Raw genomic sequence first — 20,336 nt, 5'->3', positions numbered from 1 at the left:
ACTTTCTGCTTATATCAATATAGCATTTTAACAGTTGAACAGAATGTTTTTTGTATCTCTAGGTAGACAAAATAGAACTGCCTCAGGAAAAACAAATTATTAAACACCCCCCCCAAGACCCATGCTGAACTCAGAATTACACAGCGTGCACCTAGTCTCGAAAGATTGTGATTTGCTTTTCAGTCCAATGTTTCCTAACGCTAGGAAAAAAAAAAAAAAAGTAAGCTTTGTTTCATGAGAAAGCTTTAGCCTGAGAATTACTGCACTACCATGGTAACTCAGTGAAATATATTGCATAATCTACAAGGTAGCAAGAAAACATTAGGTTTGGAAAGTAAAATGATCCTTCTGTTGGAAAGTCATCCACATGCCCCCTGTGCACGCGTAGATACCTGTGCAGTTTACCGCATTCTCTCGGAAACATCCGGGCTCTGAGGGAAGTTCCCACAGAGAAGTATGTGTATCCCAGCGGTGTGCAAATCATTTCTCTTATCTAATAATCTCTTACAAATATACCTTTGGTTGTACTTTGACTTTCCTAAAAGATGAGACTCAGCATGGGGCATTCATTTTCTCTGCCAAATATTTTTTCAGAAGTTGTTTGTTTTTATGCTGTTATACCTGAGACAGGAGCTCATGACTCCATGAGGAAAGAGAAAGCAGCATTCATATTAAAATGCTAAGGAACATAAAGTCAGTTTCTCATGGTTAACTCCATCTTTCTTTTTAAATCAGAAATTCTTCTGATTATTTTACAAAAAAGGTATTATTCAAAATGAGTTATACAAGAAAAATAAGTATTATTTAAAATAAAAATGATGAAACAGTTTTAACTTATTTCCGTTACTTCCAGTTTTTTTATTATGTTATGTTAATCACCATACATTACATCATTAGTTTTTGATGTAGTGTCCCATGATTCATTGTTTGCGTATAACACCCAGTGCTCCATGCAGAACGTGCCCTCCTTAATACCCATCACCGGGCTAACCCATCCCCCCAACCCCTCCCCTCTAGAACCCTCAGATTGTTTCTCAGAGTCCATAGTCTCTCATGGTTCATCTCCCCCTCCAATTTCTCCCCCTTCATTTTTCCCTTCCTGCTATCTTCTTCTAGTTTTAAGGATAACAGAGCAGAAAAAACACATGCACGTAGCATATATGATTTGAACTACTTGCCAATTCGAACTTCAAAAAGCTAGAATTAGTTATGCAAAACTGATAAACAAGTCCTTTACAACATGTCCAATTGCATTCTACTATAGCATCTAAAGAAACTAGTAACTTAATAAACATCAATTATTTAACATTATTGATCAGGTTACATAAACAAAATATGTAACATTGATATACATGTTCTGGATAAGTTCTAATATAATTGGAAAAGGCAGTTCTTTTCTGCCCTATCATATCCTTTCCAAATTATTTTTCAGATTTTGAGGAATCATCTACCAAAAGAAATCGAATTAATAGAAATAAACTTCTTTTAAAGTCTCCAATTTAAATGTACATTTCTGTTAGCTAATTAAATTAATTTTAATTATCTTATACACAACATAAAATTATACTTAGAAACTATAATTAAAAGATTGCTGTGCTAGGGCGCCTGGGTGGCTCAGTGGGTTAAGTGTCTGCCTTTGGCTCAGGTCATGATCCCAGGATCCTGGGATGGAGGCCCACATCAGGCTCCCTGATCAGTGGGGAGCCTGCTTCTCCCTCTCCCTCTGCCTGCCTCTCTCTCTCTCTCTCTGTCAAATAAATAAAAAATAAAATCTTTAAAAAAAAATTTAAAAATGCTGTGCTGAGTTAGAACTTTAAAAAAATTAGCAATGTAAATAGTAATATTCCATGTATCCACGCCACATAGTTTCTTCTTTTTGCTACACTCCTAGAGAACCCTATGGTATAGTATATCTGTCTGAGAAATGCATATGATTTCAAAATATTGATAAAGAAAACAAACTAGCAAGCTATCACTATGAATTTTTCCATTCTTTCCATATTCATGTACTTATTTTCCTGATTCCTTTTTTTTTCATTATCTCTATGTCTTATTCATTTTCTTTTGTTGCCTCAGTGTAATTTATAGATGCTAAGGCTTTTTTTTTTTTTTTAAGATTTTATTTATTTATTTGAGAGAGAGAGAATGAGAGATAGAGAGCGTGAGAGGGAAGAGGGTCAGAGGGAGAAGCAGACTCCCTGCTGAGCAGGAAGCCCGATGTGGGACTCGATCCCGGGACTCCAGGATCATGACCTGAGCCGAAGGCAGTCGCTCAACCAACTGAGCCACCCAGGCGCCCTAGATGCTAAGGCTTAACAATTGTAATGGTAATAGCCTGGGAAGCAGTTCCCCTGACCATGTGCAGGAAGGGGAGTAGGAAGGAGCAGTTATAGACAGTCCTTGCTAAGCACCCCTGGAGAAAAATCAGAATCCCACAGACCTTTTCTGTTTCTGAAAATGAGGGCATGTAAATAAGGTATTTGTTTATTAGGTGAAGTGTTTTTTTATGTTTAAATATTTTTTAAATTTTAATTCCAGTATAATAAATATACAGTGTTACATTAGTTTCAGGTGTATAATATAGTGATTCAGCAATTCTATACATTACTCAGTGCTCATCGCAATAAGTGTACTCTTAATCCTCTTAAGTAAAGGGATTTTAAGAAAGAAATATTCAATTTAGTCTTGTGGGTCCGTGGTGCATTAGGCACTCCCAAACTATGACTCAATTTTAATTTCTGAAGCAAACCATGCTACCCACCTTTAAATGGTAGATTTTTAATAGCACAGAATGTGTCCATGAGGAGTAATGTTGCTTAAGTGAGTGAAGTATTTTTGAAGATATTTGTCATTTTCATGTAAGGTAGTAAAAGAATATTAATAAAAAGTTCATGTCTTCAATTTTTGTATTCTGAAGTTTAAGAAAAACCTCCTTATAAAGATCTCTTTAACATTTGAGAAGACTTTTTTTTTTTGATTATATGTAACACTGCTGACCATTGCTGTTATTTAATTATAAAGACTTTTATAAATCACAAAACAATTGCTTTCATGTATGAAACAAAAGAAAAATGCATAATCATACAGTTTAGGAAAATGTTACTTAAAATTCTTGCAGTAAAATCTACAGCTAGAAAAATCAAAAGCAGCCTGAAAAAAAAATATCATAATGGTCCTGAAACTTGCAACAAATAATGGCACATTTTAACTAAAATAAGAAACAAAGACACAAAAACATGCCAATAGCACAAATTTCTCAATTATTTTTAAATACTGCTGCACTTCTAAAAATAAAATATAATACATAGACTTCCTGCAGAGATAGAGGATTAAAGCAGTACCAAAAAATCTCCCTCCTTCAATATTTAACAAAATGAAGAAAAATAGTAGAAATAACAAAATTCACCAGCAGGATCCAAACTATGAAAGAGATACAATGAAATGCCCAACCTAAAAAAGTAGTAACCAATAAAAAACACAGATGATCTTAGTTTAAAAAAAAATCATCCTTGCCCCATCTCCCCCAGAAAAGCAATACTTAGGAAATGATGAGACAAGAAAGTTCTGGAAATTCTCATCAACACTTTCTAATTTTAAGCAAAGCTAGCTGGAGTGATTCATCAGCCCTGGGAAAATCAGAATGAATCCAAGAAAGTAAAAATAACTTACATGATGCAGGGAAACATGAGCAGAGTGAGAAAATATCACCAGGATTTTCCATATTCCAGGATAGTATACTGAGTTAAGTAAAAGATCTAAAAACTATGGGAGTGCCACAGTTTATGCTGGGGTGAGTGGGCTCTGACATGGAATTTAATAAAACAATAAGAAAAAGAACCCAGTTCAGATTACACAAAGCTGCAGCTGAGTCCTAGCTCTTCTACAGTTCATTCTTTTATTCATTCATTCAACCATTCTTTATCGAGAACCTATGATGTATCTGGCACTGTTCCAGGCAGCGAATAAATGGTAGTAAACAAATCAGACAAAAATATTTAGTTTGACAGAGTTTATAACAGAAACAACTTCTTATTTCTTTTATTTTTTTAAAGATTTTATTTTTATTTATGAGAGAGAGCAAGAGAGCAAGGGGGGGGAGGAGCAGAGGGAGAGGGACAAGCAGACTCAACGCTGAGCACAGAGACTGTCAGGGGGCTCGATCACAGAACACTGAGATCATGATCTGAGCTGAAACCAAGAGTCGGAGGCTTAAACGACTGAACCACCCAGGCACCCCTAGAAACAACTTTTTTAAAACAAACAAAATCCAAATAAGTCTACAGCTTATTAGAATATGATAAATGGAGTGGAAAAATTAAAGGAGAGAAGAGAGAGAAGATGACAAATGAGCAAAGACTGGAAGAAAGTTAGGGAATGAACTATGTGCACAGGTGAAGGTGAGATTCCAAGCAGCACACACAGCAGGTGCAGAGGCAAGTGTGGAAACAACCCAGCTGGACAGTATTACTTCCATGAAGTGAGCTAGGTGGAGGTTAGAAGGTTAGATAAAAGAGTAACTGGGTGGGGCACCTGGGTGGCTCAGTCGGTTAATCGGTTAATCGTCTGCCTTCAGCTCACGTCATGATCCCAGGGTCCTGGAATCTAGCCCCACATCGGACTCCCTGTTCAGCAGAGAGTTTGCTTCTCCCTCTGCCCCTACTAACCCTGCTCATGTTGTCTCTCTCTCTCTCTCTCTCTCTCACTTTCTCTCACTCTCTCTCTCTCTCAAATAAATAAATGCAATCTTTAAAAAAAAAAAGAGTAATTGGGTTGGAGGTGGAGGCAGGCATATGGCACAAGGCCTTATACCATTGTAAGTATTTTGGCTTCTACACGGAATGAGAAAAGAAGCCATTGAGTGTTGTGAACAGAGGAGAGACTTAATCTAATTTATAATTTAATTGGCACATCCTGGCCATGGTCCTGATAAAAGACATTAGGAGGAGTAAGTGTAGAAGCAAGGAGACCCATTAGGAGGTTATAACAATAATTCAGAGAAAAGAGGATGACAGTGGTAGAGCAGAGATTTATGAAAAGAGGTTGAAATTTGGATATATTTGGAAAGTAGAGCCAATAGAATTTCTGACTGAGTATATGAAGATATGAAAGAGAGGAGTCAAACCAGAAGTTTGGTTTTGGATATGGAAATTTTGAAATGCCCATTAGACATCCAAATGGAGATTTGATGTTTGGAGTTTAGTAAGAAAAGGTCTAAGAATTTTGGCATCGGACAGGACATCCAACCCAAAAGGGACCTCACCCACTTTGCCAAATAGCCCCCTATATCCAGCTGCTATTTAGTGCTTCCCAGGATTAACCAATTCACCCAGGCCTTGGACTGCCAAACAGCTGCTCAACTGCTTAACCTGGCCCACACATACAGACCAGAGACAAAGCAAGAGAAGAAGCAGAGATTGGTAGCCCGGGCTGGGAAGAAAGCTGCTGGCAAAGGGGATCTCCCCACCAAGAGGCCCCCCTGTCCTTCAAGTTGTGGTTAATACTGTCATCACATTGGTGGAAAACAAGAAGGCTCAGCTGGTACTGATTGCACATGGTGTGGGTCCCATTGAGCTGGCTGTCTTCCTGCCCACCCTGTTTTGTAAGATGGGGGTTCCCTACTGCATTATCAAGGGGAAGGCCAGGCTGGGCCATCTGGTCCACAGGAAGACCTGCACCACTGTGAGCTGCACACAGGTTAACTTGGAAGGCAAGGAACTCTAGCTAAGCTGGTGGAAGCCATCAGGACTAACTTACAATGAGAGATATGATGAGATCCACAGTCACTGTGGAGGCAATATCCTAGGTCCGATGTCAGTGGATCACATTGCCAAATTGGAAAAGGCAAAGTTTCAAGAACTGGCCACCAAACTGAACTAAATGTACACTGTTGAATTTTCTGTCCATAAAAGTAACAGAAAGTAGTTCTCTAAAAAAAAAAGGGAGAGAGAGATCCTAACTGGAGGTAAAACACAGGACTTTGTCAGCATAGAGTATTTAAAGCTGATGCCAAGGTTGTGAAATAGAGAAGAGGAAGTTGAAAAACAGAGCCTAAGAGAACTCCAATAAGGGAAATCAGAAGGAACCAGAAAAGGAAATTAAACATATATGGTGAATGAAGTAGGATGGCATCTGGATGTCATGCACACAAGTTTCAAGGAAGGGTGTCAATATGGTAAATGCTGTTAACACGTAAGATGAGGACTGAGACTTCACCATTGGACTTAGCCACATGGCAGTTACTGTCGGCCATGAGAAGAGTGGTTTCCGTGCAAATGTAGACAGTTCAGAGTCTGCTAGACTCAAGGGACTCTTAGAGGACAGGAGTTGGGGAAAATGACTATAGGAACTATAAGAAAGTTTGCAGTAAACGGAGACTAACAGAGACTGGAGGGGATGAGGGGTTAAAGAAACATTTTTTAAAAATGTGATATATAAGTTTGTCTGCTGCTGGGGTGATCTAGAAGAAAACAAACGTTGATGATGAAAGGGAGGAGGAGAACTACTGAAGACATGTGTTTGAGTGAGAGGGAGCCTGGTCTAGCGCACAGTGAGGGAGCAGGCCTTAAACAGGCACAAGAAATACTCACGAACACTACCAAATGCGCAAGGGGAGAAAGTATGTAGATCACAGCATTTAGCCTTTAAATATAGTAACAGAGAAAATAGTCTTTAGAAAGTGAAAAACGTGTCAAGGATAATTCATTCACATAAATCAGAGCAAATATAAGATCTGAACAAAGCTGCCCACTTTAAGATTTTTTAAAATCTGAAAGTGCATAGCATATGTGAACTATTCAGTCATACCATAATAGGGAAAAAAGAAAATAAACAAAAGGTTCGAGGTGGGAGAGAAGCAAAAGACAAAAACAAACAAAGAATGAAATATCACATGCAAAATAACACAAAGAATTTACATGAAACTTAATCCAGGGACTAAAAGCCTAGAGATATAGAAGAATTTAGAGAAATTAGGAGTTGAAATGGACCACACAGATAACATGAAAGATAACAAAATGAGTTGAAATGTAAGATTTCACAGCTAAGGAAATTGAGAGGCAAAATATTCAAATTGAATGTATAGATTAGAAATAGCAAGAATCAGAATAAACATGATAAAAAGTCAAATAAGTGACATAAAGAAAATATTTGAGGCAATTATAGGAAATTAAAAGAAAATAGAAACATATTAAAGATTCTCATTGAGAGATGATGGCAAGTAGGCACACTGAGAGGATCAAATATACAAAAATTACTTATTGGAAATCTGGTAAATGGAATAAAAAATTTAAAAAACAGGGGCGCCTGGGTGGCTCAGTCGTTAAGTGTCTGTCTTTGGCCCAAGTCACGATCCCAGGGTCCTGGGATCGAGCCCCTCATCGGGCTCCCTGCTCTGAGGGAAGCCTGCTACTTGCTCTCCCACTCCCTCTGCTTGTGTTCCCTCTCTCGCTGTGTCTCTCTCTGTCAAATAAATAAGTAAAATCTTAAAAAAAAAAAAAAGGAATCTAATACAACCACATTCTCTGACATGAAGAGAGAAACTAATAAGGATAATACACTATACATCAGAAAGAACTTTAACAGAACATTAGCAAATGACAAATTTCTGATTAAACTATTCTGTGTCCATGGTAAGGAATTACTTAGGCATAGAGGCAGAAAATGCAACTTAATTTCAAGAAGAAAAAAAAATTCAAGTTTGCCCCAAATTTCATCAAGCAACATTTAATATCCAGAATACAGAGAAACAGTGTCTCCAAATTTCTGATGAGAAAAGAATGAATGAGTGAAGACCAGAAAGTTACCTTTGGATCTAAAGGCAAATGTCAAACATTCACATACATGAGACAACATGTGAGTGCCCATGAGTTCATGAATGGTTAAAAACTTAACTATACGGTATTGAAATCCAGACAACTAAAAGATGATTCAAAAACTGAGAATTTAAAAAAAGTGTTTTAATGATATAAACATGGTTCATAAAGGGATGATGGTAAGTATTGAATTCTTTTAGGGAACTAGGGAAAACCATCTAGAAAAGTTAGGGTCGCAGGACAGTCTATAATGCAAACGCTGACAAAGAAAAATAGCACTAGTAATAGAATTAGTGGGAGGAACAGTAAAATGTATAACTTATGGAGGGGATCACTACATGCAGATTAAATTGAATCACAGTTGAAAACATTTCTTTAATGGCTGTTTTCTCCCCCACCACACAATTAATAGCAGGGACCATTGTCTATGTCATTCACTTGTGTGAACTGCCCGCCCCCCCACCCCCGACCATTGATACTTAAAATTTAGATCCATGAATTCACTGAGGACAGAAAAGTGTTAGCACTGGGTGTTTTATGTGACTGATGAATCACTGAACTCTACCTCTGAAACTAATAATGCACTATATGTTAATTGAATTTAAATAAAATTAAATTTAAAAAAAGAAAAGTTGTGTTAGTTAACTCTATCACTGAATATTCATTTATAGCTGAAATAATTATTTATAAGGAGATGTCCTTATATGCTATTTGGTTACCCAGGGGATAATTCAGTTACAAAAGATTATAAATATCTGCTTCTTTCGTTTTATTTTTATTTTTATTTATTTTTTAACAGAAAATAAAGTGATTTTTAATCTATAGATAAAAGACTAAATGATACTCATGATGTTTTATAAGTTTGGTTTTCAAATAGATTTGAATTCACATCAGGTCTTAACACACAATGATTTCAAAAAATCAGGCACTCCAGAACACAAGGTGGAGGTATAACAATTATGTGATGACTTCTTAATAGTCTGAGGGATAAAGACCTTTTATAAATATGGAAAGAAATTAATCTTTCCACAGTATTAACTCCTAAAAGCTATTCTCCTTTATAGACTACAGTATTATTGTCAGTTTCATATACTTTTACTTTATAGAGAACTCCCAGAGGAAGAAATTTCTGGGGGTTTTCCCAGACACATACAGCTACATTTTCTGATGTGCTTACAACATCTGAGAAGTAAGGCACATCCAGATCCGAATCTTAGGATCAAGGGGTTTCATAACCCTCCTCCATACACTCTTTGAGGTTGGTCATACTCCTAACCATTCCTGGAACAGGATCAATCTTTGTAATTGTGCCCATGGCCATCTGGATTCTTGCATCTCTCAAACAGTTTCAAGTTTTCTTCATTACTCAGAAATTTGCTGTGGAGCCCAGGGAGAACAGGAGGGAGGGTTGCTCCCGCCCTCCGCGCTCATCACCTCACCTCTTCTTTCGTTTTATATACCTAGTTTTCAGGATGATTAATCAGATTCCTGAATGTTAGAATGGCTCATATCAGCTCACAGAACAACTGTTAAATTTTTAGAATTTCCACCAAGTAGTTGTTTATAATCAGCCATGGTGGAAGTATTTATACCACAGAAATAGTCAGATGCTATGAATAGGAGTTATAGATAATACATTTATGAATAATTTAGATTTGTTTCCAATGAGGAGACTCCATATATTTCAATAATATTTACTTTTAAAAAATACTTCTTTGAAAACAATTAGAACAGCAAGAAAATAGAAAGCATATTTCAAAGTATACCATCCACCTAATCATAATTGTTGCCAATATTCCTGTGTATTTTTATAAGCTTTTAGTATGCATGGTTTTAAAAATTAAAATGTAATTTATAATTCTGTTTTCCATACTTTATATTGCAAAACAAATTATCTCCCTATGTTTAAGTATTCAATAAATAACCTTTTTTTTTTTTTTAAGATTTTCTTTGTTTGTTGGAGAAAGAGAGTGCACAAGCAGTCCCACTGAGTAAGGAGCCTGACGCGGGACTCAATCCCAGGACCCTGGGATCATGACCTGAGCTGAAGGCAGACACTTAACCGATTGAGCCACACAGGCATCCCAATAAACAACCTTTTAATAAACTAATCCACTATATGCAAATCATAGTGTGTGCAATTGTCTCGAATTTGTTGAATATTCACATATTTTCAAAAATATTCACAATTATACAAAATCATATGAGGAATGTTTCTGTGCACTTTTTCTTTATTTTCTGGTTACTTCCTTAAAATGTATCTTAGAATTTGGATTATATAGGAAAAGAATTATTTATTTATTTGAGAGAGAGAGAGTGTGCACACGAACTGGGGGGAGGGGCGGAGGGGGAGAAACTCAAGCAGACTCCCCACTGAGCAGGTGGGATCTCACAACCCTGAGATCATGACCCGAGAGGAAAGAGGGGAAATCAAGATTTTGATGCACAATCGACTGAGCCACTGAGTGTCCCTAGGCTTCTTTTTTTTTTTTTAACAGAGCTAAAAAACTGAAGCCCAAGCACAAAAGGTCAGTTACAAATGGTGATATATGACAGAGGTATTTCTTCATTTAGGTAATCTGAGTTGGATCTTCAGCCTACAGTAGCCAATAAAATAAGAGCATACTCAAGTACCAATCCAACCAGATGTCAAAGCATTTACTCAGGATGGACCCAAAGACAAGCAAAGGGCCTAAAACTTTCTTTTTTTCTTTTGGTTTGTCACCCTCTGGAAAATCCTTGGGAGTATTTTAAATGACTCACCTTTCCTTTCCTCAAGCAGCATTCATCCTGTTTTTCAAAATGATTACTCTCTGGTGCTTTTTGTTCACTATCACCCCTTCAATGAACAGCATCAGCAAATATGTTATCTTCAAAACACTCAATTTATCTAACCCAGAAGATGAAAATAGAAGTTGAAAGTCCTCAATGGAAGATGGTTTCTGGGAATAATGGTTATTGAAATAATAGTTGAAAAGAAAAGACAATTACAACCACAGCAACCAAAAAAACAAAGAGAGATTCAGGTACAAAGGAATATAGGTTGAGAAAGCCAAATTTTATTGGTTACATGCTAGAAAATGCAAAGATCCCGGGTTCTTGAAGGCATTATTTCAATAACTGTCCATTGAAACTGTGCACTGATATTGTTCTAATAAGGAGTTATCTCTTATGAATATGTAATTTCAGCACCTAGTCTATAATAGTTGCACATATTTTGAATAATCCACTTTACCTTTCTTATTCCTCATCTCTAAATGTAAAAATAACCTAACTACAGGTGAGTTCTACTGTACCGAGCAACTCCAGGGGGCATAAGCTATTCTAACTAAATGGTGCTCCTAAAGTCATGTAATGGGCAGTCCTACCTTCGATAGTTGTGTTCATTTTGAAGTTTTATAGAAAGTTGATTAGCTACTATTTTTACAGATGTTTTCCCCTTACTATTGTTGTTAGCAATAATATGCTTTTAAGGCAATATGTTCAATACAGCAAATAAAATATTTTTTTAGCATCTGAAATATCTGTGTTCTTTTGTATAGAGTGTTCATTCATTCAACAGACTTTTTAAAAAATCACTAGCATGTTCCATGCAATCAGATTACAAAAATGAATAAGACACTCTCATGGTCCTTAAGAAGCATCTTAATTTGAGGCTATCAAACTTCAAATCACATAACTTGCCTTCTTCTGATTATATGCTCACCAAACCATCTTTCGATTTTTATAATATAGTTGCTCATGTGGCACCTAAGGAGAAAATGTGCTAAATACAAGACTCAAGTATCTGGTCTCCTGGATAGCAGTATTTCTTACCGTAATTTATAGACTGGTACCTTGATTATAATTAGGCTTCCCATGTAGCTTTCCTTATTCGGTACATTTAGCAATCATAGGTCTTACTGTAAATTGATATTTGAATTTTATATACCTGTCTCCTGAGCATGGTTAACATGAGTCTGCCCTTGAATCTGATCTGCCACGGGCATAGTAGAAAATAAAATTTCTGAAATAAAATAGCTGAGGCTCAGGCCCTGGATAATGGTAAATTTACTAAAGTAGTGCCACATTTTAAAACCTCTGGAGTTTGGGCGCCTGGGTGGCTCAGTTGGTTAAGCGACTGCCTTCGGCTCAGGTCATGTTTCCAGAGTCCTGGGATTGAGTCCCGTATCGGGCTCCCTGCTCGGCAGGGAGTCTGCTTCTCCCTCTCCCACTGCCCCCTCTTGTGCTCTCTCTCTCTCTCTCTCTGTCTCAAATAAATAAAATAAAATCTTTAAAACCTCTGGAGTTACCAACTTAGGATTCTCTAGGTAATCCTCCTTTTCCTTTAGATTATTTGAACCAATTTCATATTTGACAATAAGTTAAAATATTAAGTTAAATACTAGGATTTCTAAACCAATTATAATTTTTGTATACAAAATTCTAGCTCTGAACAACTCATTTCCTCTTAAATTGTTTCTTTCTTTTGGATAAGTATAAATTTAAGGCACACTTAGCCAACTGCTCCTACTACATATGTTCCTTAGGCCCAGTAAGAGTAATCTTAAATTCAAAAAAAAGGGAAATTCTAATTTATACTATAGTTTAAAAAAAACTGCCTATTAATAATTTGTGATAACAAAAACTTGGATTACAAATTACTATTTAAAATACACTTGTGAGTAGGAAAATCTAGAATTTTCAGCCTACTTTTGCCAATAGTGATTAGCATCACTGTTAGTATCAACCCCAATTTAATCGATCAAATTGGAGGTAGAAAGGTAAAAACAAATTATAAAAAAATATGCTCAATAGTAAGCATAAAATAAGGCTGAAGGAACAGTGTCAAAAATATCATGAATCACCACCATGGTGAATGAGCTAAGTTTTTGTTATTTGTTTATTTATTAATTAGTTTATTTATTTGAAAGAGAGAGCAGGGGCGTGGGGCAGTGGGAGATGAAGAGAGAGAATCTCAAGCAGACTCTGAGCTTGCTGAACAGATCTCACAACACTGAGATCATGACCTGAATCAAAATCAAGATTCTGATGCTTAACTGACTGAGCCACCCAGGCGCCAAGTTTTTGAAACAAAGCAGAGACCCTCTTTGGTAGACACTTATGTAGCTAACCTAATACTTTTGTTCCCTGCTTCTCAAACACATAGTAGGATTTCATTACCTGCTTCTTGATCCCCACTTTGGATTAATGGAGTCATATAATTAGTTCTTGCCAATGGGTTTTAAGTGGAAAGGTTGTTTACTGAGCATTTAATGGATGATGTAAGACCCTCCAGAGCATCATTTTCCCTCTGGTACAGTGACTGGCAATGAGATGGGTGGGTCCTTTTAGTCTGGTTCCCTTATATTTACAATGAGAAGAGACTTCCTACCTGTTATAGACATCTAAAATATACCAGATATAAATTGTGTTTTTTTAAGCCAATGAAATATGGAAATTATTTGTTAACAAAGCTTTTCTTAATATATACATTTCATATTAAGTTAAAAAATAATTCAGATAAAGACTGTTTACATGAGGCACCCTTAAAAATAAACCACAAAAAAATAAGAATAAGGAGGTAAGATAATACAAAAGAAGGGGCAATGACAATATTAATAGACAAATTTCAAGGCAGCAGGCATTAAATTAAAAAAATTACACTTCATTTTTATAAAAGATTGAATCAACAAATATAAAATATATTAAATTAGATCAAGTTAACAATAGTGTTTCAAAATATATGCAGCAGGAAAAAGAATGTTAGAAATGCAAGGAGAAATGTAAAAGTCTACCATCATAGTTGGAGATCACATTATCTCCCCAAACTGGATAAAAACTAAAACACATTTGGAAAGAAATTGATGATATCAGTTAAGAAAGTTAATGAGCATATAAAGTCTTTCTACATTAAGAGACAGTGAAAGGAAATTTTAAGTAAATTTGATGGGTTATCACAATAAATTAACTTAATCTAATCGATGAGGCCCTTACATTGTTAACATAAACATACATTCACAGCAGGGCTTTGGGTTTGGGGGAAGGAGAAGGGAGATGATTATCCAGAAGAGAGTTAGAAACTGCGGCAGAGTGAGAAGTAGAGACGGAAATAAAAAGAAGAAAGAAGCTTTTTCCTCAACAAACAGGAAAAAAACACATTATTTATAAATAATCTCTGAAAATTCATTGAAGTTAACAATACACTAGGATATACACATAAAAATCCAGATATTTTGTAAATAAAAAGGAGCAACCATATAGGTCATAATGTTTAACTGTATTGAAAGAAGTTGATAAATTAACAAGCAAAATGGGTGATGTGACCATGAGACACTATGACACACCAGAAGAAAAAATTAAGAACAGACATGAAGAAAATACTTGTAAATGCATAATAAGAAAGCGGGTAATATTTAAAATATACATATAATGCCTATAAATCAACTTGAAAAAAGAGTCACTGGGAAATTGGGAAAAGTATATAAAGGACATTCTTCTTTTTTATAGTTTCAAATTTTTACTTAAATTCCAGTTAGTTAACATACAGTGTAATATTAGTGTCAGGTATATAATTCAGTGATTCACGACTAACATACAATACCCAGTGCCCTCCTTAATACCCATCACCCATTTAGCCCATACCCCCACCTATATCCCCTCCAGCAACCCTTAGTTTGTCCTCTATAGTTAAGAGTCTATTTTATGGTTTGCCTCTCTCTTTTTCCCCTCTATGTTTTGTTTCTTAAATTCTTCATATGAGTAAAATCTTATGGTATTTGTGTTTCTTTGACTTATTTCACTTAGCATAATAGTCTCTAGCTCCATCTATGTCATTGCAAATGGCAAGATTTCATTCTTTTATTTTAAAGGTTATTTATTTATTTATTTATTTGACACAGAGAGAGTGTGAGCGAGAGCACGAGCATGAGGCGGGGGTCAGAGGGAGAGAGAGCAGCAGATTTTCCACTGAGCAGGGTGCCCAACTCGGGGCTTAATCCCAGGACCCTGAGATCATGACCTGAGCTGAAGGCAGACGCTTAACCAACTGAGCCACCCAGGTGCCCCAAGATTTCATTCTTTTTGATGGCTGAGTAATATTATTCATATATATATATATATATATATATATATATATATATATACACACACACACACACATATATACATACACCCCACAGTTTCTTTATCCATTCATCAGTCGATGGACATTTGGGCTCTTTCCATAATTTGGCTATTACTGATAGTGCTGCTATAAACATCAGGGTGCATGTATCTTTCTAAATCAGTATTTTTTTGTATCCTTTGGGTAAATACCTAGTAGTGAATTGCTGGATCCTAGGGTAGTTCTATTTTTAACTTTTGAGGACCCTCCATACTGTTCCAAAGTGGCTGTACCAGTTTGCATTACTACCAACAGTGCAAGAGGGTTCTTTCTCCGCATCCTCGCCAACACCTGTTGTTTCCTGTGTTGTTGATTTTAGCTATTCTTGACAGGTGTGAGGTGATATCACATTGTAGTTTTGATTTGTATTTCCCTGATGATGAGTGATGTTGAGCATCTTTTCATGTGTCTGTTAGCCATCTGGGTGTCTTCTTTGGAAAAATGTCTGTTTATGTGTTCTGCCCATTTTTTAATTGGATTATTTGTTTTGGGAGTGTTGAGTTTTATAAGTTCTTTATATATTTTGGATACTAGCCCTTTATCACGTATGTCATTTGCAAATAACTTCTCCCATTCTGTAGGCTGCCTTTTAGTATTGTTGATTGTTTTCTTCGCTGTGCAGAAGATTTCTATCTTGATGAAGTCCCAATAGTTCATTTTTGCTTTTGTTTCCCTTGCCTCTGGAGACATGTCTAGTAAGAAGTAGCTATGGCCGGTGTTTTCAAAGAGGTTATTACCTGTGTTCTGCTGTAGGATTTTGATGGTTCCTTGTCTCACATTTGGGTCTTTCATCCATTTTGAACTTATTTTTGTATATGGTGTAAGAAAGTAGTTTAGTTTCATTCTTTTGCATGTTGCTGTCCAGTTTTCTCAACACCATTTGTTGAAGAGACTATCTTTTTTTCCACTGGATATTCTTTCCTGCTTTGTCAAAAATTAGTTGATCATATAGTTGGGGGTCCATTTCCTGGTTTTTTATTCTGTTCTATTGATCCATGTGTCTGTTTTGATTACTATAGCTGTGTAATATAACTTGAAGTCTGGAATTGTAATGCCTCCAGCTTTGCTTTTCTTTTAAGATTGCTTTGGCTATTAGGGGTATTTTGTGGTTCCATGAAAATTTTATGATTGTGTGTTCTAGCTCTGTGAAAAAATGTTGGTAGTATTTTGATAGGAATTGCATTAAGTGTGTAGATTGCTTTGGGTAGTATAGACATTTTAACAATATTTGTTCTTCCAATCCATGAGCATGGAATGTTTTCCCATTTCTTTGTGTCCTCTTCAATTTCTTTCATAGAGTTCTATAGTTTTCAGAGTACAGATCTTTTACCTCTTTGGTTAGGTTTATTCCTAGGCATCTTATGGTTTTTGGTGCAATTGTAAATGGGACTGATTCCTTGATTTCTGTTTCTGCTGCTTCATTATTGGTGTAGAGATATGCAACAGATTTCTGTATGTTGATTTTGTATCCTGCAACTTCACTGAATTCATGTATCATTTCTAGCAATTTTTTTGGTGGGGTCTTTTGGATTTTCTGCATAGAGTATCATGTCATCTGCAAATAGTGGAAGTCTGACTTCTTCCTTGCTGATTTGGATGCCTTTTTTTTCCTCTTTGTTGTCTGATTGCCAAGGCTAGGGCTTCCGGTACTACATTAAATAATAGCAGTGAGAGTCAAAATCCCTTGTCTTGTTCCTGACTGTAGAGGAAAAGCTCTCTGTTTTCCCCATTAAGGATGATATTACCTGGGGTTTTTCATGTATGGCCTGTATTATGTTCAAGTATCTTTCTTCTAAACCTACTTTGTTGAGGATTTTTTATCATGAATGGATGTTGTACTTTGTTAAATGTTTTTTCTGCATCTATTGAAATGATTACATGATTCTTATCCTTTCTTTTATTAGTGTGGTGTCATAAGGGGTATTCTTGAAAGAAGAAATATAAATGACTAATAAACATGTAAATACATATTCAACTTCACTAGTAATTAGGAAAATGCTGAACAAAAAAATAATAGATGCCATATTTTTCTCATTATATTTGGAAAGCTAAATGTACTGATACTTCATATTGACTGGATGTGGCAAAACTGGTAAAATACTAAATAATTTGTAGAAAATAATTTGGTTGTATCCAACAAAAATTTCAAACGTGCATATGTAACCTAGTAATGTCATCTCTAGTTATATACACAATATTCATGTTTCACAAAGCATCATTTATAATTGTATACACACACACACACACACACATACACACACACTGGAAATAACCTAAACCTCTAACAATAGGCAAATGACTAAATTCATTATACTATAATTATACTATTTCATAATTAAACCAGAATAAGGAAGTCATTTATCTACCGGTATATCCATCCAGATTTGGTCATAAAAAGATTCCTAAAGATATTAAGTGAAGAAAGCTTGTTCCTGAAAAATATCAAATATGGTATTTCTTTTAAACTAAACACTCAGATTTCTGTTTTCTGCCATGATGGAATGGCTTATTGCATATCAAAACTTCCACAGAAAACAACTAGAAAAGGCAGATAATTTAATAAAGAGCTGCTGAGGCACCAAAGATCTGATGGCACAATATCCCAAGACAAAGAAGCTAACTGAAGTGAGCCCAACATTTTCCTGACTGCTTTTCCCTTTGAAAACACTTGCTCATTCTTAGTGCAAAGAGACTTAGAAGCCAGGCAGCTGATAGCTGCTAAGAGGCCAAAAGCCAGACAGCATTCAGCAATCTCAAAGAGCTGAAGAAAAAATAGGAAATGGGGCTAGAAAGATAGCCAGTGTTGAAGAGCCAAGATTCCCGAGAGAACAGAGGCACAAAAAGTTAGCCCAATGTTTGACAGTTTTGCTGTGTGGCAATTAATAAATTTGAAAGCTGTTGAGAAAAATGAGTTAGGAGCTAGATGGAGAAGAGCCATAATGCAGAGAAGAGTTTTAGCTGTCTCAAATTCTGAGGACCGGCAAGATTTCAGGTTCAGCAAGACAAGGAGACCTAGAAAAGAGTTTGCTCTCTATTAGGATCTGTGGAAATGTATGAGTGTGGACCAAAAATAGCCTTATATTTACAGATGGCAATCTCACCTCAAGACAGCTCAGTCACTGATCCAGTTGAAGCAATCTGCCCTATTTTGTGACTGCATTAGAATAGAGTGAGTTTTCTCTGGAGAAAGAACATTTTTATCCAGAGACTCTACAACCTTTTATGAGTAAATCTGTGATTAATCAAAAGTTACTAGGTAGATCAAGAAACAGGACCAATAGTAAAAAAGGTACAATAAAGACAGACTTACAGCTGATCAGGACATGGAGGTTATCAGACAGAAACTTTAAAATAGGGGCGCCTGGGTGGCTCAGTCGTTAAGCATCTGCCTTCGGCTCAGGTCGTGATCCCTGGGTCCTGGGATCAAGCCCCGCATTGGGCCCCCTGCTCAGCGGGAGGTGTGATTCTCCCTCTTCCCCTGCTTGTGTTCCCTCTCTCGCTGTGTCTCTCTCTGTCAAATAAATAAAATCTTAAAAAAAAAGAAACTTTAAAATAATGATGCTTAATATGTTCAAGAAACAATGACAAGATGGTGAATTTCACCAGAAAAATAGAAACTATAAAAATAGGCAATAAATTTTTAAGTAATCCATGGGTCAAAATAATCAAAATGCATATTAGATAACAGTTTGAATTGAATAATAAAAATATAGTCTATCAATAAAAAATCAACTCAGTATTATTGTGCTATTCAAAATAGTTTGCTGTTTCCCATTTTATTAACTTGTGTTTTTCACTTAATAAGCATTTATATTCTACCTATTCAAAAATTTAAAACCAAATTTAAAAGCTATTACAAATTATTTCAGATAATACTGGGATTACAAGAAAGTAGGAAGATTTACAGAAAGTCCTGGAACCTGACTTCTGATATATTTGTAATGTCACATTACTACTCACTAACCCCCTCTGATTAGTTTTCTTTTCCTAAATAACCAGTGAGGAGCTTTGTTATTTAAATTAACAAAAGGGCTTTAGTAGAAAAAAGTTCAGTAAGTATAATTTGACTACATGAAGGATATGAAGCTAAAAGAAATCCACCAATTAATTCCAATTCATGAGAAAATTTTAAGAAGCTTCAGATGCAAATTTACATAATGCAGCAGAAGTTTCCATTAATGTTTTTAAGAAGAAGAAACTTTATTCCTCTTTATGAGCCTTAGACATCCAATCTATAAAAATTAGAATTGATGCACTAAATTTTAATTAGGTTCCAAAAAATCTGAGAAGAAATTGTAATAGTGTCTTGCCTTAAGATAAACTGTAAAGAACAGTGAAGTTTCACTAGCACATTGTTAAAGGAATCATAGAGAATTTCCAAATGAGAAAGTAAAGTGTGATAACGAATAACTTAATGAGGATTTGTGTCATACAATATGAAAAAAAAAAATCTAAAAACAAAGCCTTATTTAGGTGTTAACATTAGAAAGTTACTCATAGTATTTGATTTTTAAACCAAGATAAATCTGCACTTTTAACATTATGTAATATAAGACCAAATAAAATATAAAACTCTGCTATTGTTTTCCCCACTTTTGCTACACATTAGAGAGAAGGCATTCACTCTGAAGAGGGAAAATGGTAGTTTATGCTTTAGAATTACAAATGACATCATAATAGTGTACTCCAGGTACCAAATGTTATCCAGTTCGTTAGTAGACATAATTTTTGAAAATTTAAGAGCATTGAAGCCATAGCAATAGCTTTACATAGAACATTAAGTACCTACTAAAACCAAAGCACTCTTCTGAGCCCTATAATAGACACAAAGTAGAAGTGTCAGAGTTAGCAGAGTAACCTGAGAAACTCTTGTCAGGGTCAAAATTGCATCTTTAGCACTAAATTATGTATTGGGAGAGAGTGTGGATCCTGGAATCCTTTATAAACAAGCTATTTAAAATATTTCAGGCAACTATTGACACGGACTTGTATTGGAACCACAAAGACTGAAAGCAGTAAAGTTTGAAACATAAGACTTTAAACTTTTAATAATCTCAGTCCTAGCATGTAGAATTCAAGTGTAAGTCATTTAGAGAAAGGGACAAAGATTTATTAAGGAAGATGCTTTGTCTTTATAGACAAAGTAGTGGTCTCTCCTCCCACAGGGGAAGAGGATTCCCCTTTTCCTCTAACAAAGTATTTTATAAGTTTTTATTTTCTTTAAAGATTTTATTTATTTATTTGATAAAGAGAGAGAGAGAGAGAGCACACAGAGGGAGAGGGAGAAGCAGGCTCCCCACGAGGCAGGGAGCCTGACCCGGGGCTCGAACCCAGGACCCTGAGATCATGACATGAGTGGAAGGCAGATGCTTAACCAACCG

General features: G+C 35.8%; 1 protein-coding gene across 1 annotated transcript in view; it reads right to left on the bottom strand.

Moving 5' to 3' along the window:
* The window catches only part of STPG2 (sperm tail PG-rich repeat containing 2), a 517,945-nt gene that overhangs the window by 34,394 nt on the left and 463,215 nt on the right, over window positions 1–20,336 (bottom strand). The window contains exon 16 of the mRNA XM_088020218.1: window positions 245–300. Coding sequence (XP_087876344.1) covers window positions 245–300 — 56 coding nt within the window. The remainder of the gene's footprint in view (window positions 1–244; window positions 301–20,336) is intronic.

The sequence above is a fragment of the Eumetopias jubatus genome, unplaced genomic scaffold (assembly GCF_037043125.1).
Source record: "Eumetopias jubatus isolate StellerSeaLion01/CBP00866 unplaced genomic scaffold, mEumJub1_p1.0 scaffold_2, whole genome shotgun sequence".
NCBI classification, from domain to species: Eukaryota; Metazoa; Chordata; class Mammalia; order Carnivora; family Otariidae; genus Eumetopias; species Eumetopias jubatus.
Note: the sequence above shows the minus strand (reverse complement) of the source record. Positions and strands in the feature narration are given on the sequence as shown.